A 17,537-nucleotide genomic window follows, 5' to 3' on the forward strand; every position below is an offset into this window, starting at 1 on the left:
CTTTGACTGCTTTGTTTCTGCAGATGTTTTGCATTTCTGGGGTCATGTTCACTATAAGTCTTGTGCTCTTTTTATTTTTGGTTACTATTCTGTTAGTTTTGGATTTCAGTGGTGTATCCAGGCATGTTTTAATGATGTGGTCGTGATAGGGTAGAAATTAGTGTGCGGTGGCCAATCAATACATTTCACTTGCTGCAATGTCCAGGTGGATTGCTGTAAACTTTGGTTAGAACACTGTTTAAAATAGAGGGATTGATGGGTGTCTGAAAACGATGGAATAACAACTTTGAGCCCTTTTCAGTGTCAAAGCAAAACTCTTTACAGATTTAAAAAAAGAAGACAGGCTCAACTTTAACAAAAAGGGCTCATTACTAGTACAAATAGAAAGTTATTTGTCTCACATATAAAGAAGGCTTTTAAGAGTGTTCTTTTGGCCATCTTCTGTATTCTTGTGGTTGTTTTGTGTCCCTTTGCAGTCATTTTGCATATCATTTGAGATGTCTTGTTTATGTCATGAACCCTTTGCATCTCCTCTTACCTGGTTCTGTAATTCTCACATGAGCCACCACTCATTGAGGCATTTTTCTCTGCAAGTCTTTGATATCATGCGGCATCCACTTATCTTTAGTTTACTGCAACTACCGGTACTTTATTAGTTGAAGTCCTGAAGTCTCCTTGGGTTTTATGTTTTTTTTTGTTTTGTTTTTTTATTTTATCTTATTTTATTTATTTTTCAGCTTGTCAGTGGTAGCTTGATTTAACAAAGAGAATAATTAACTTTAAGCAGCACTTTGTCCTTTGTGCCAGTGCCGTCCAGTCATGCTTTCAGCGACGTGTTTCTTTAAATGTTTACGGTCTTCTGGACGATTGTGTGTCCTGCATGTGATGGCGCAGTTACTACGCTAGGTGGCAGCAAAGTTAACGCTGTCAGGCCAACGTGGAAGACTGCGGCAGACAGTAAAAAAGTTTATTTGTTGTTCTCTTCTTCATTACCTAAATATGTAATTTAAAAATGGATTTCGTGCACTTAAAAAGACTCTGTAATGAGAGGCCCACCTACATTTTACCTAACATTACGCAGCTCTGACAGCAGCCGCCCCCCGTGTTGGAGGGGCGGTAGAGATAATCTTGCCTCTCTCCCTCTCAGCCACAGGACCCCTTTATAAGCACCGTCTCTCGATAGTTTGTTATAACTACCGACAGCGGCCTGCTGGAAGTCCCCATTACAGCTACATGACCAGCCTTTTAGAGACTCAAAACATGGCTTCTGAGAACATGGAAATGAACGGTGATGCTGACTTAAACGGCGGGGCAGAGGTAAGACAGCGATAGGAGGCGTCGCATTGGTTGTAAAGGGCAGCAAATATCCGAATATCCCCATGTTTAGTCACGCTAAGCCCGTCACATTTACCCTGCTCGGTCGTGCGTTAATTCCCATAGGCAGAGTTCCCGGTGAACGGGAGAAAGCCTACTTATCGAAGTAAGAGAGAAAATGTGAGGTGCCGGGGTGTTTACCGTCTCTCATCCATTCAGTCAAGGTCTTTGTTAGTCGAACAAGTGTGTTATCGATTGTTTTTTTTTTTTATTATTCTGGGAAGTCGTGGACACTTTGGCAGCTCAACTTGGTTATTATTTCTGGGCTTTGGTGACATTTTCATAGTTTTCCTGTTTGGGTCACAAGAAATTCAGGCTACGCTTCCGTCATTGTGGACTCTGGCGAAGATCAGTTTACACTTAATGACATGCGAGACTGGACACCGTGGGTGTAGGCTACTGTTTCATTATCTATCTATCTATCTATCTATCTATCTATATGCATGAAGTAAACATAATACTTCGATACAGTTTTAGATGCGTCGTAATTATTTCCATCTGAGGAAATGTTTAGTCTTTCTCGGCTACTTTTTTTTTTTTTTTTTTTTTTTTTTTTTAAAAAGAGGAAACATCCTCTCCTCAAATTAAAAGTTATATTCATGAGCAACATTTCACATAACAGTAAATGTGAGAATATAAAATGTGCCACTTCCAGCTGTGACCAACCTTTTTAACTTCTCTCATGATTTATCTTAAGTGATAAACTGTCTAACCTTAAGTCAAATAAAAGGGTTGATTGGTTATTTATAATATGATAGGGGAATTAGTTGATGCAACGTAACTTTTTTCTATTAATTCCTCACGTTAATAACCTCACAATGCCTCACATTTATTTGTATAATAGTGTAATAAGTGGCTCAAACATTCTCCATGTCTTACCAGCTACGCTAGTAAATTATGTGTATGGGCTGATGCTTCATTGTACATTTTATAATAATTTCATGTGTAAAATTATAGTCAGTCACTAAACCGGTACTTTAAAAGTTCAGCCTAATGCAGGACCTCTTCCTATAATTTTTACATGGCTGTATTGGTTCTTTTGTCTTGAATAAGGAATCAAAGTACTTCCTTTCACTATGCTTTATGGCATACTATAACCTCAAAGTTAAACCGAATAAGCTTAGATTGTAACATATAGCACACCATGTCCATATTTGAAATGGGAAGTTGTGATGTGTGTAACTACGAATGTTCAGGTTCTGCAGAGGTTAGTGAAAATTAGGTCCAGCAGCTCCGACTGTCAGGTGTAGTGTTATTACATCTACCAATGTGCCAAGATACAAAAAACAGCATTCAAACAGATTTTGAAAAGCACAGCACAGTCAAGTTCATGTTTTTAATAGTTAACATGATCTTTGGTGGAATAACCTAATTATTATTACTCGAAGTATTGGAGTGTTTGAGGCTAACTGTTTAACCCATTATTCTCCATCAGCTTCAGCCGGCTAAACATGGGAGATAACTGATGACCCACAGCAGGACGTACCTTCTTTTTCTCACTTTGTTTTATTTTCCATGTCATAATGTAGCATAAACTATCATTCAGCACATGTCAGGAATTGAAACAATAGATAGAGGGCATGATCTTTTATTTGCATCCTAGCTGTTTTGCTGTGAACAAAAAGAATTTCATCCACTTCACATCTTCCAAGACAAACAATTTGAACATGTGAGTGCAACTATTTGTAACCACAGATGACAAAACCAAAGTGAAAGACCCACCATATGTGTGTATACATGTATATATATATATATACACATATATATATATATATATATATATATATATATACACACACACATACACACACACACACACACACACACATATATATATATATATATATATATATATATATATATACATGTATACATTTCCCCTACAGAGGGGAAATGTATTGTGCGTCAACTATTAATAGCAGATTAACTTAAATTTTAGTTAATTCATTACATTTGAAAATGTTTAATATACCAAAAAATTAAATATTAACCGAGCTAAGTACTCAGCAAAAGCAATATTTAACCAGAAAAACCAAAGTTATTGTTAAACTATGGTAAAAGGAAAGCTAAGGATCTGACAATGAAGTTGTAACAGTTTCAGAGGTCAGAGTATGCACACACAGATGTGTACATGTGCGGTAGGAAGCAGCGTTCACACACACTCATGTTGGTCCACCACAAGAGCTTTTCTTTCCTCTGTGACCTGGCATATCATCGCAGCTGCTTAAAGAGGAATACAGAGCCGGACCTCTTGATGTTGCCAGCCTGGGCACAGGGTTACCATTGTTGGGCAGCTTAAATTCACTCCACCCAGAGGAAAACGTAATACGCTCATTGGTTTGCCATGATGCAATCTTTTGGACGTTTCAAAATAAACCATAAACCACATGTCATAGCTCTTTTCTCTTGCAGTATAAGGTAGTAGATATAGATGAAATGCTTCTATGCTATTTTTGTGTTTAAAAAATTTATATTGACGATTTAATAATATTCCTATAATAAAATACATGAGTGTGTGGCTGTGAGTGGTGTTCCAACTGGGTTCATTTTAATCTTGTCAGTGTGGTCAACTTCTTCTTTCTAAACAGTTTTTCAGTGTCATCACTCACTTTTCCATGTATTTAGGTGGGGAGAAAACCACACAAAGTTTAGAACGTGGTTTGAAGTGTTATGTTTGACCTATCAATAAGTTCAGTTTAGTGACCTTTCATGTTCAGCAAAAGAAACACATTCACTTCTCTTTTCACTAAAAAATAAAACCCTGATTGCATGAATCAGGGCCTCTTTGTGTGTGTGTTCCACCCTGCTCAGTGGTTTGATTCTATTTTTTGATTTCCTTAAAATAGTTGAGATATTCTGAAATTAGAATATGTCAACAAATGAAACTTGCAGATTGTTTTTATATAACTGGATTATAACACCCTGTGAGACACTCAGCTTGGGTCTGAATAAAATTAATCAATTTAGATAATCATTTTAATTTTTCATGGGTTTTTTTTTCGGCTTTCATTGTAATTACGTCACAGTGTGTTTTACACAAGGACAAATGTATTTTCTGGCCAGTTTCACGTGAAAAAAAAAATCCATTGTGATGCGAGATGCAGAGCAATGTCATCTCCAACTTAAAGTTAAGCTTTTAAGACTAGTTTCTCAGAAGTGTGTGTAAAAGTGAAACCATGGTTTTGCATTAAAGATCTATCTGTGTTTGCATCAGTAAAGGGTTGCTTCTTCCAGCATTACAAAATAATACAATGTTAAATTCATTTGTGATTCTACATGTATCCTAAGAATGAGTGTTGGCATGCAAGGTTGTTTGTAACCATGGCGTCAGCCTTCTCTGAATACTTACTCTTAGGAATTTGTGTTCATTTTAGGGACTATTGCAGTAAACATCCACGAGTCAAGAGGAAACATCCTGAAATTCCTTTATCTTTGTGGTGTCACTTTTTGATTTCAGGATTTTTGTTTGTCCCCAGGCTGCTCTGCGGGAAAACAGGAGGAGCCGTCGCAGGTCTCTGAACATGAACCATTATGCCAACAAGAAAAGCGCTGCAGAAAGCATGCTAGACGTAGCCCTGCTCATGGCTAATGCCTCGCAGCTGAAAGCTGTGGTAGAACAAGGACCAGACTTCAACTTTTACGTGCCTCTCATTACGCTCATTAGCATCTCCCTCATCCTACAAATTGTGGTGGGAGTTATGCTCATTTTTATAGGTAGGTTCTGAATAAATGACCTTTTGGCTTTTATTGATTTTGACTTATTTGTGTTTTAACTCTATGTGAAGTCTGTTGAGGTAGGAGTAAGCACTGCATGGACTCCAGAATATGTGTGGGGACCACTGACAGTGATCACAGTTCATCAAATTAACCTCATCTTAGTTCAAACTCAACCACGCAAAGAAAAATCACACTTATATACAAGAAACACTGCTGTTTTCTGAAGGACTGGGCTCAGTTTAGATGGACTGAAGCCAAGTGGAAAACTGTCAGAAAGTCTAACAAATTAAAATCTGATTCATTTATAGGACACTGATTCATGTAAGACAGAGCGAAACCCCCCCATTAAAAGCATCTTAATGCCAGTATCTGTGATAGCGTGAGGGTTTGGGTTGGCATGACATATGCTGCCTTGCAGATTGCTTCTTTTTCCCAGCAAGGCTTTATCTACCACAGCAAGACAGGGGAAAGCCATGAATTACAGCCGTATTCCCTCAGCTGGTAAACTGTCTCTTCAGCAGTCTGTTACCTAGTAAAAAAAAACATTTAGTCTTTAATGAAATGGGAAAAAAAGAAGATCATCTGTCAAGCTTCTGAAATCTTTGACCAAGTTAAAATGGGAAAACACTACACTGTTTGAACTTCATTAGTAATCACAAGAAGAGAAAGCTACTGTCTAAAAACAATCACATTTTCTGATTCAAGCTGTATTTTTAGTTAAATATTTGATTCAAATGATTTACAAATTATTATTTTCTAAATTATTTATGCCATAAATTATGAATGTTTTGAAGAGGTGAATTAGAGTAACTAAGTTTTGGGGCATGAATTTTGTCTTCCTTATATGTGTAGTACCCCTCCTCCCCTCCAGCTGTATTCTTATCTTATCCTAACAGAGAATACTATTGTGTGGAAGAGAGCTGAGTTTCAAGAGCCACAACAGGAAGAAATGACTCTTCCTCACCTCTGCTGTCAGCTGGTTCCAACCTTAAACAGCTCTCTTTGTTAGTTAGAAGACATGCTCAGGAGAATTAACAACACTCAGATGATGGTTGTTAAAAAAAAAACAAAAAAACAAACCTGTCTATTTAAACCAGACCGAACATGCTTAATTCTCACATCAATAAACCACATAATGTCACTGAAAGAGGCAGGTAATTATTTAACTGTCAGATGATGTTAATTTATTATATAATCAGTGATTGCTTCACAGCTGACGTCATAGTTAAACTCCTTGTGGAGAAAAAAAATACTGTGCACTATTCAGTGATGACTTCATGGTTTTTTTTTTCTTCTTTTGTTTTTTCTCAGTCAAATGGGACCTAAACAACGAAAGCTTGCACTACAGGCTAAACGTATTGGAGAATCTCGCCACAGCTTTTGTCTTCGTCATTGTTGTAGTCAATGTCTTCATCACAGCCTTCGGCGTGCAGCGGCCTATCAAGAATTCTTGATCAACCTCTTTACGGGACTCCTCTTGGAAATTGATCAAAATCTCGATGTTATCATCTACAGAAACCACATGGTGAAGTTTGTCTGCTTTTTGTGTATATGTGTGTTGGAGGAGTTCCCTTCTTCTCCGTCTCTGGCAGGTCTTGGACGAGTGATGTTGGTCAGCTCTTACTTACCTCTCATCATGCTCAGGTTACTGATGAAAACAAATTTCTTTTAATCATAAATACACTGTCTGGACTGTGCAAGTCACAACTACTGTGATGGTTTGCTAAACAAAAGACTTTCACTTGTTGTGTAGTATGATGTTTTCTTATTATCCCTCATTTAGAAATAAATAAATAAAATAAATCAATACAGCATAATCCAAATGAAATACATCAGGATTAATCTACCCTGATATGAGACATTATGCTGTGCAAGGGTTTTATGTAGAGACTGATGTAATGTTTACAGGTTTAGATCTGATCCAGTTAACGAAGTGGACCTTACTTTTCTTTGTTTTTTACGAGTGCTATGCAAACTGTAATATTTAAACTGTGTGCGTACATTTGCTTTGAAGCTTTATTTTCTATTCTTTTTTTAAGGGCCAAAGTATTCATAGCTTTAAACATGTACTCTTGTGTTAGATATTGACTATTTTATTGACATTTGTAAATAAACGTAAAGTCACAAGCTCGTTGTTTGGTCTTTAGTTGTCGTGTAAGGTCATCATTGTCGGGCAGTTCAGCTTCACTCAGAGGAAACTAATAAGATCATATGAAAACATGTTTGCCTTGAAGCAATCTTTGTTTGGAAATAAACCATAAACTAGTCATCATAACTACTGATGATTAGGACAGAGAATAATAATGAAATGCTTCCATGCCACTTTCTCATTTAAGAAGTGAAATTGAATATATAATAATATTCTTAAAAGATATATGAGTAATGATCCATCTGGGTCATTTGTAATGCTTTCAGTGTGGTCAACTTGTGTGTTTCCTTATAAAATATTTAAGTGTCATCTCTTTCTCCACTGCTTTTAGGTGGGGAGCATAAAAAGTTTGTGACCCGGTCAGTGGTTTGACATATTTGACATAACAATAAGCTCAGTTTAGTGACCTTTTGAGAAACAGATTTCTCTGTTCAGCAAAAGACACTTTCACTTCTTTATCCACTGAAAAAAAAAAGGAAAAAAAAACTTGGACTGCACTATTCAGGGCCACTTGACTTCTTTTGGCCACCCTCTGCGTTGGTTTGGAACTATTTGTTAGATTTTCTTTTTCTTTAAAAAAAAAAAAAAAAAACGTTAAAGATATTCTGAAATTTGTATAATTAAACAAATGAAATAACACTTACAGATAGTTTTATATAGTTGGATTATTATCTCCCAAATGCATTCACCTTGGGTTTGAATGTGCTGAATCCATTTAGATCATTTTAATTTCTGTTTCTTTTTTATTTTTCAGTTTAATGGAGATAATGTCTCAATGTGTTTTACACAAGATGGAAAATTGCATTTGCTGGCCAGTTTCAAATGAAAATAAAATTCCATTGTGATGCCAGAGCAGAGCACTTCTGCTTGTCATCTCCAACCTAAACTTATGTTTTTAAGACCAATTTCACACGTGTAAAAGTGAAACTACACTTGTGCATTAAAGGACTCTCCATGAATGCATAACTTAGAGCTAACTTCCTCCAACAGTGCAAAATAATACATGTTAGACTGATTTGTGATTCTAAATGTACCCTAAGAGTAAGTGTTAGTATTGATGGTTGTTTGTTAGTTATTTTCAATGCTACTAGTTTGCATTACCAGTCATTTTAAGGTGCTCTGTTGCAGGAAACATCTAATGCACCAGTCAAAAAGAAATGGATCATAAAAGGTCTTATCCTGGTGGTGTTACATTTAGAAATACCATTTATCATTGTATGGGAAGATATGGATTATGAAGTAATTTCAGTGAAATCTATTTCCATCACAAATGTAATTCTGTTTCTTTTTCTGACCCCACAGATTATCAAAAAATATTGAAAAAGGTTATTAAAATACTATAAAAGCTATATTATGTAAAAAAAAAAAAAAAAAAAAAAAAAAAAAGACCAATCAGAGGATTCATTCATTCATTTTCCAAACCGCTTAATCCTATTCAGGGTCACGGGGAAGCTGGAGCCTATCCCAGCTGTCTTCCAAGCAGAGGATGAATTTTATAAATATTAGAAGCGGCTAACAAAAAGACTTCCTATGTATCATTATATTTATATATTCCAGTGCTTTAATCCTGTACTTTTGTATCACATTGCCCATTTTTATTACCTCATTCTTTCATTTTCTTAACTTCCAGGCAAGCTGGAGCCTTTCCCAGCAGTGAGAGGCTGAGTACACCCCGGACAGGTTGCCAGTCCATCACAGGGCCACCAATAAAGAAACAATCATTTGGCCATTTTTTATGAAATATGAAAAATAAACTTAAAAGTTAAGTCTATTTTTCTCCATTGTCAAGGATTGTTTTTATATTGTAGCCTACTAAAGTCTAAGAAATGATGACACTTGGTTAATTAAAGGCATTTGGCTTGAACGCAGAAGGCTACAAATATACTGTGACAAAACTGTGATGGACAATCCCCAAGTCAGTCATTTCTTTTGAGAATAACATGGACCAGAGCGATGTATGCTGCAAAACATGTTCATGTGCCTCTGATGAAGCTTTGTTCTGCAAACAGCTCTTTTGCAATTCTTTTGGTAAACCCTTCTCTGAATCAGAATCAGAACAACTTTATTCATCCCTGGGGGGAAATTAAGAGGGAAGAGTGTGGCATGGAAAGCAACATAAGCATCTCTATGCAATGAATTTGAAATACATTACAAATATATTTAGAAGTATTCTAAAACTTAATCAGATTGTAATTTTGGTGCAAAATTGCCAAAAATTTATTCAAACAAGCTTTTGTTAAAAAAAAACAACCAAACAAAAAAAAACACTTGTCACTTTTAAGTCAGTAGTGAAGCACATTACGCACATGTAAAAAAAAGAAAAAGCATCTATTTTTCACTAAATTAGGTTCAAATTATTCAGGAGACGACGTATAGAGACCTGAGCGATCCTGAGTACATTCGGTGGTTAACCTAAATGCTGTCGCATCCCAGCAGGAAAAATAAAAATGTCCATCCTGCCAGAGCCACAGAAGCGGAAACAAACCAACAGGAAAAGAAGAAGTTGTGCTTCCGTACTTCAGAAAACAGCAGATGGTGATTCAGATATTAGCAGAACACTTAAAACATTACTAATAATATTTGAGAGTATACAAAAAATGCTTGGTTTGAGATACCAAAAAGTAGCGCTGTCTAATCTGCATAATGTCAAGCAGGGTCTAGTTTTTTGGGGTTTTTTTACAAAAAAAAAAATACTGTAAAAAAAACAGATTGGGAGAGGTAAAGTAAAATTCTTATTATCTATAACTATCATTATTCATATTATTATTGTAAAAAGAAGGAAAAGGCCGAATATAATACCAAAATATTCTATGCTGCATTAGTGTTGTGAAAGGACAAAATATAATATCAACTCTTCTAAGTATTTTTAAGTCCCAACTTTGTCCATATTCACTCGGTTTGAAAATGTCCAGAATATCCATCCATATTCTTAGTCCAAGTCTGGGTTGCGTGGAAACAGTAGCCTATCCCAGCAATCAGTGGACAAGAGGCAGGGTACACCCTGGACAGGTCGCCAGTCCCTCACAGGACCACACAGAAAGACAACCAACCATTCACACTCACACCAATAGACCATTTAATCTAACATGCATGGCTTTGGATAGTGGCAGGAAAGAAGAGTACTGAGAAATCCAATGCATACATGAAGATAACATGCAAACATGCAAAGTTGGAACCTCCCGTATCCAAGCCTTGAATGAGTGACCTTTTTGCTGCGAGGCCACATCACTAACAACTATTCCACTGTGTATTCTGGTTAAGAATGTTTTATAGATTTTAAGTGGTTGTTTTATTTCTCTTTGTGGTGTTTTTGTTTCAGTTTTGTAACTGTTGCTCTGTCAGTGTATCTTTTGTCTGTGGTTACAGTCGTCTAAACCAAATCAAATTTAATTTGTTTCACACCTTAAAGCAGCATAAAGTGTTTCACATTAAAAACAGCAAAGAATACAAATATATGGTAAGTGGATGAACTTGCACTTTTCCAGTCATATTGACCACTCAAAGCATTTTACACATGGCACGTTCACGCATTTCCCAATAGACACACTGGGGGGCAACTGGGGGTTCAATGTCTTGCCCAAGGACACTTTGGCACATAGTCAGAGGAAGCCTGGAATCAGTCTTCCAACTTTCCTGCTGAAAGACAACTCCTCTTCCTCCTGAGCTACAGTCGCCCGATGCACACCCCTGACCATTTGACTGATCCTTCACACACACAGACACACACTCCCATCCTATGTTGCATAGCAACTCTAGAAACATATAGCAATAAAACAACAAAGCACATTGAAGAACAATAAGAATATAAAAGTAAACATAAGATTTCTTAAAAATAAATTAATTGTGAGCCTCTTTTAAAAACAACAATATTCTTTGCAGCCCTGAGGTTCTCAAGCAGGCTGTTCCACAGATGAGGGTCATATGAAAAGAGACCTAACCGTATTTTTTGGTTCTCACTGTAGGAACAAGTAAAAGGTCAATACAAAAGGACCTCAGGGTCCGTGAGGGCTCACATTTTAAAAAAAGTCAGATAAATAAGAAAACCCAAAGACCATTATTACATTTATAAATGACAAAAAGAACCTTAAAATTAATCCTGAAAGGCACAAAGAGCCAATGCAGAAATTTTAAAACCAGTGTCATGTGTTCCTGCCCTTTGGTCCTGGCAAGAGAGAGAAATGGGTGAACTCTGGCGATGTTTTTAGGAAGATAAAATCCTTTTTTGTAAAACTAGTGATATTAAAAATATAACGTAATGGTCTGAAACAGCCAAGTCAACAACAGAAGACAGGTCCAGGGTGTGTCCTCTGCTGTGAGTAGGTTGTGTGAAGTGTTGCTAAAAATCCATACTGTTCAAAAGACTTAAAAACTGTGTTGCACAGGGTTCAGAGTTACTATCAACAAGTAAGTCGAAATCACCAGTAATTAAAATGTTGTTGTATTTAACATGTACAGTAGCTAAAAGATCAGAAAATCCTTAAATAAAAATGAGGGGAAGCCTATGTGGTCTATGTAAAGTGATATATAAAACTGGTGGGTTGCTAAAATCAAATGTATGATGCTGAAAAGTACCATATTTGTTTAAATGAATTGTTTTAGTTAAGATCGAGCTGTGAGCAGTCACAGCAGTTCCACCATGAACCATGTCTGTTCTGCCTTCCCCAGCTGAAAATAAGAAATCAAATTTGGGGGAGAAGCTTTGGTGCATCACTGCCAAGAAAAGTTTCAATCAAAAAGAGACAGTCAATATTGTTTTCTATCATATATCACTGACAATAAAAGATTCGTTTCTGAGTGCCCTAATATTTAAAAGAGCCTTTTCAAAAGGTTCTGTAGCAATCTTATCAGATGTTCACTTTAAGTCTTGTACTCTTTTTTTTTTTTCAGTTTTGGTTACTATCCTGCTAGTTTTGGAGCTCAGTGGTGTATCCAGGAATAATTTGATGAGGGGGTCATGATAGGGCAGAAGTTAGTATAGGATGGCCAATCAATACATTTCACTTATGCAATGGTGCAGGATCACTGTTCACTAGAACCAGTGTTTGAAAAACAGGGATTCATGGGTGTCTGGAAACCTCAGGATCACAACTTTGAGCTCTTATCAATGTCAAAATGAAAGGAAAAGAATATTTGAAAACATAGGCTGTTAACTTAACAGGGGTGGGGGGTCGTTTCTATTGCAAATGCAAAGTCTTTTGACTTACAGAGGAAAGAAGGCTGAAAACACTGTACATTTGGTTATCTTCTGTATTCTTGCAATTGTTTTATGTGTTATGTTCCTGCAGTGTATATCATTTGAGCCGAGCTGCATGGATCATGGTCCTGCATCTCACTCTCCCTCTGAGCCACCAGTAACTCACTGTAGCTCATTTGAGATCTTTTTGTCTGCATGTCTCTGATATCTTGCTGCATCCATTTGTCTTTGGTTTATTGTAACTCTTTTATATTTGGAATTTCTCTTTCTGTTCTCTTTTTTTTTCCGGACTTGGTTTTCTCTGAGGTTCAGTTGTTAGTACTATGACTGGCCTTTTAACAAAGAAAGCATCAATAGTATCAGAACCTTGGCGTTTGAGCATCCTTGGTCCCTCGGACCAGTGCCACAGTTGTGCTTTCAGCGACCTATCTCTTTAAATGTTTCATTGCCCTCTCCCGGAAGCTTGTGTGTCCTGCATGTGATGTCGCAGTTGAGACACTAGGTGGCAGCAAAATCATATAGCCTGTACAAAAGAAAAGTCTGCGGAAATAGTTTTTTAAAAATGCATTTTTTCAAAGCTGACAGCCAATGAACAAAAAATAAACTAACAAAGATTGGTCATTTTAGTTCAGTTTGTCTGTGTACAGAAAAGTAGAAGATAGAAAAGAATATAAAATATAAAAGTGACATACCGTGACAGACTTCATAATAATTCTTCATATCATCACAGAAAAAATTGACAGCTCCTTTGTTAAAAACCTCTAAATGAATATCAATCACTGAAACACATAACAAGTATGAAATTTTGTAAAAACCTTTTTTTTTTTTTTTTTTTAACCCATGAACAAAACTCAAAAGATTTTCTTCTCTGAGCGTTGTGGTTTTGGTTGTTGTTGTTGCTGACAGTGCACAATTCGGTAAAGTTTTCATGTTTTGTTTCTCCGGTAACTTTCCGCAGCTCTGACAGCAGCCGCCCCATGTTTGTTTGTTAGTTTTTTTGTTAGGCTTATTACAAGAATATCCCCCACAATCTTGCATTCCCAGGTAACTGTTTCCTTTAAGGACACTATTAGATATGAACAGTTTTGCATATTTTCAGTTTCCATCTATGCAAAAACAATATTATTTCGAAATGAAAGTGTTTACTGTCGTGTACACCCTTCAGATATAGACCCCTTTCTGGTCATAATAAGTTTTGGTTAAAAGAATCAAGTTACTGGGTTTTTTTTGGGTTTTTTTAAGGTCGTTTTCATTGTTTTTCAGATTTTCTCGAGGTTTGAAGCTACGCTAAATTGATATGACGCAAGATAGGATTGCAGGAAGCACACACACTCTACCAAAAATGGGCAAGGCAGTGTTAAATATCCGGATGCATGCAATGAGGCAAAAAAAAAGAAAAGAAAAGAAACTGGATAGAAACCGGCTGTTCATGAATATGTCATGATGAAAGCAACTCTTGCAATAATATAATTACATGGGATTGAATTAAAGTCAAGATTTGATGCAATTAGTTGGTTTTATTTAACTGAGCTATTTATTATGAACTGGGTTGAATTGATGTGTCTGTAAAGTGTTATTGACATGGTATTGTTGTAAAGTGGCACTATACAAGAGATGCATTGAATTGAATTGAATTGAATTGAACTGAATTGAATTGAATTGAATTGAATTGAATTGAATTGAATTGAATTGAACTGAATTGAATTGAATTGAATTGAAAGAGTTGGACACACAAATCTGAAGAAACCTTCAACTTTAGTCGAAAGGACTTTTTCTAAAACTGACATGTCTCTTTTCTAGCTCATTTTTTTTGGAGTGCTGAAGCTACCCTCAATGTAATCCCAGCACCCCTAAAATTGAAGAGATTTTCTTTTCTTTTTTTCTTTCTTCTTTACTCTATGTGCTTCTAACTTACTGGTTACGGGTTGTCGTGTCGGTGACAGTACAAAAAGACGGAGAGAGAGAGAGAGAGAGGAGAGCAGACTTTATTTATTAGTGTTATTTAGAATTTTTTTTTTAAATAATTCTGTAATTATTTGATTGAGTTAAAAAAATCTATTTGTGTATAATTTTCAGTCCGAAGAGTGAGAGATAAAAAGAGTGGCGAGGGTGCAGGAAATCAGGAAGAAGACAGGAAGAACCAAATATGAAGACAGAAAACTGGCACGCAAAACAGGAACTGTTAAAGAAAAACATAAAATTTTACATGTACATCATAGAAGTTGGCCCTGCGATGAACTGGCCAGCTGTCCAGGGTGTACCCTGCCTTTCGCCAACAGACTGTTGGGATAGGCTCCAGCTTCCCCGCGACCCTGAATTGGATTCACTGGTTAGGAAAATGAATGAATGAATAATTAAAGTTATGTGTTCTCCCCATATTAAATGCTTTCCAGGTGCACATACACTTAACTTGTATCAGAAAATAGGGTTACGATGTGTTAGTTTCATATTTCCAATCTATTCTATCTTTGCTGTGGCTTTATCAGATTTAGATTTTATGAGATTTGCTGTTTGAGTCACAGTCTTTCCCAAAAAGTCTTTTCCTTTTTCTCACAAATGTGGAAATGAAATTGTGTTAAAAATATACAAAACAGTGAAATTCTTGGCAGCTCCCTGTGTACTCAGCATCCATAAACCTCTGATCCAGAAAGGTCACTGCTTTGCAGCCATAGATTAAATCTAGTTTTATATTTGATCATTTTGGGGGAGATATTGAGTTCGCCTCGCGAAATACCGTCCTCTTCTTCATTACCAAAGTGGCCTATGTCATTTGAAATGAGATAATGAACCTAAACAGACTCGGTAGTGAGAGGGCCACACTGAAACGCAGGTAAGACAACAGTGGAAGGAATCGCACTGGTTGTAAATGGCAGCAAAATATCCAAAAATCTAAATGTTTATCCTGCTCGGTGATGCGTTGTTTCTCATAGCCATAGAAAAGGTTCCCGGTAAACAGGAGATGCTCAGAGGTTGAGAGAGAAAATCTAAGGCTGCAGTGGTATTTACCGTCTCTCATCCATTCAGTTAAATACTTTATTAGTCATGCCTACAAATATTTTAAATTCAGTGAACTAGTGGACCCTTAGCGGCAGCTCAACGTGGTTATTATTTCTGGGTGATTTTTATGTTTCCTGACGGGAATTCTCCACAGCGGGAGGTAAATGGGATGCCAAATGTTAAAATTCACCATTAGCCTAAAGTTGCTGCTGAGACATTTTTAATATTTATCTCACTTTTCTCATACTGAGCACATTTTTCAATATGCATACTTTTACACACATATAGATGTAAAAAAAAAATAAAATAAAGTTCAGTCTAAATCTTAAATCTAAATATTTAAACATAAATATGAATGTTAAATCTAAATATTTATTGCAGACGTAGATAAATGTTACAAGTCACATCTAAATGTTATATTTGTTGTCAAAATTGTTGAGAAATTATCCGAGATGATGGAAACTGAAAAAGATGCAACAGTTTCAGAGGTCAGCGTGCACACACACAGATGTTTGGTATTCACACACTCTTGCTGATCCAGCGGACGAGCTTTTCTTTCGTCTGACCCGGCAGCTTCTCACGACAGAGACCTCAGTGTGATATGTTGCCAGTCTGGGTACAGGGTTACCACTGCTGGCAGCACAAGTTCATTTCATTTATTTATTTTATTTTATTTTACTTTTTTGTAGATCAATAGGGAAAATGCTTCAATGCTATTTTTACATAGAAAAGATTTTTATAACTGGATAATGTCCCCTAAAACACTGAATGCATTGATTCCATTTAAATCATCATTTTAATTTTGAGCGGTTTTTTTAAAAAAAATTTAAAATTAAACTTATGTTTTAATGTGTTTTACACATGAGAACAAATATGTTTTCTGACCAGTTTAATATGAAAGTGAAATTTCAGAGTGATGCTAGAAGCAGAGCACTTCTTCTAATCTACAACTTAAAGTTATGTTTTTTAAGTGAAACTGTGAACAGGGCTACCTGTGTATGCATATGTTAGTGTTTACTTCCTCCAACACTCCAAAATAATACATGTTATATTCATTTGAGATTCTAAATGTACACAAGAATGAGTGTTGGTTAAGATTGTTAAACTAAGCTAAACATCTGGTCAGGAGGAAATAGATCATGCAAGACCGTTGTATTTGTGGTGTAACTTTTTCTATGTGATACTTTAATCAGGATTTGTGTTTGTCTTCAGGGCACTCAGAATAACAAGGAGTTGGACATAAACGACTATAGCAACTTGAAGAGCGCTGCAAAAAGCATGATGGATGTGGCCCTGCTCGTGTCTAATGCCTCACAGCTGAAAATTGTGTTGGGCGAAGGACCAGCTGCTCTGTTCTATTTGCCTCTCAAGGGTCTTATTATTACCTCTATCATCCTACAAGTTTTTGTGGGGGTTTTGCTCATTTTTATAAGTAAGTTTGGAGAAATGGCCTCATTGCTTGTAGGTTTTAGGTAGGAAGTAGGAAAGAACACTGCATGGACTCCACAATATGTTTTAGAACCACCAACATTTATCACATTGAAACACTGAATCCTTATCTATATCTATCTATCTATCTATCTATCTATCTATCTATCTATCTATCTATCTATATATATATATATATATATATATATATATATATATATATATATATATATATATATATATATATATATATATATGTATATATGTGTGTGTGTGTGTGTGTGTCTGTGTGTGTCTGTGTGTCTGTGTGTGTGTACTTCTCGCACCAATAAGCAACATGATGTCACTGAAATAAGCAAATATTTATTCAACTGTCAGATGCTGGTAATGTATTATCTATTGTGTCCTATAGAGATTTCTTCAAAGCTGACGTCACATTTAAACTACTGGCTCCTTTTGAAGAAAGAAAAATACTCCGGTGCACAACTTAGTGATGACTTTATGTTTTATTTCTCTTCTTTAACAGTCCAGCTTGACGTAAGAGATGCAAATCGACGCAGGCGCGTAAAGATGTTGGAGGGTTCCCTCTCCTCCATCATATTCTGCATCGTTGTACTCAACATCTTCATCACAGCCTTCATGTCGAAGGATACTGCAAGGAATTCAACAGTTTCTTGA

At 36.2% G+C, this 17,537-nt stretch overlaps 2 protein-coding genes across 2 annotated transcripts; both read left to right on the forward strand.

The window, feature by feature from the left end:
- The first annotated feature begins 1,203 nt into the window (after positions 1 to 1,203).
- On the forward strand, positions 1,204 to 7,205 carry LOC306756883 (ninjurin-1-like). Its single transcript, XM_079241788.1, has 3 exons — positions 1,204 to 1,317; positions 4,851 to 5,088; positions 6,403 to 7,205. Exons 1-3 carry the CDS (start codon positions 1,234 to 1,236, stop codon positions 6,543 to 6,545), a joined length of 465 nt encoding a protein of 154 aa, XP_079097914.1. The 5' UTR covers positions 1,204 to 1,233; the 3' UTR covers positions 6,546 to 7,205.
- An 8,678-nt stretch (positions 7,206 to 15,883) lies between these two features.
- LOC306757126 (ninjurin-1-like) lies at positions 15,884 to 17,537 on the forward strand (the record flags this gene model as incomplete). Its single annotated transcript, XM_079242091.1, has 3 exons — positions 15,884 to 15,919; positions 16,644 to 16,863; positions 17,386 to 17,537. 3 exons carry the CDS (start codon positions 15,884 to 15,886, stop codon positions 17,535 to 17,537), a joined length of 408 nt encoding a protein of 135 aa, XP_079098217.1.

This window comes from Telmatherina bonti, assembly GCF_933228915.1.
Source record: "Telmatherina bonti genome assembly, chromosome: 6".
NCBI lineage: Eukaryota > Metazoa > Chordata > Actinopteri > Atheriniformes > Telmatherinidae > Telmatherina > Telmatherina bonti.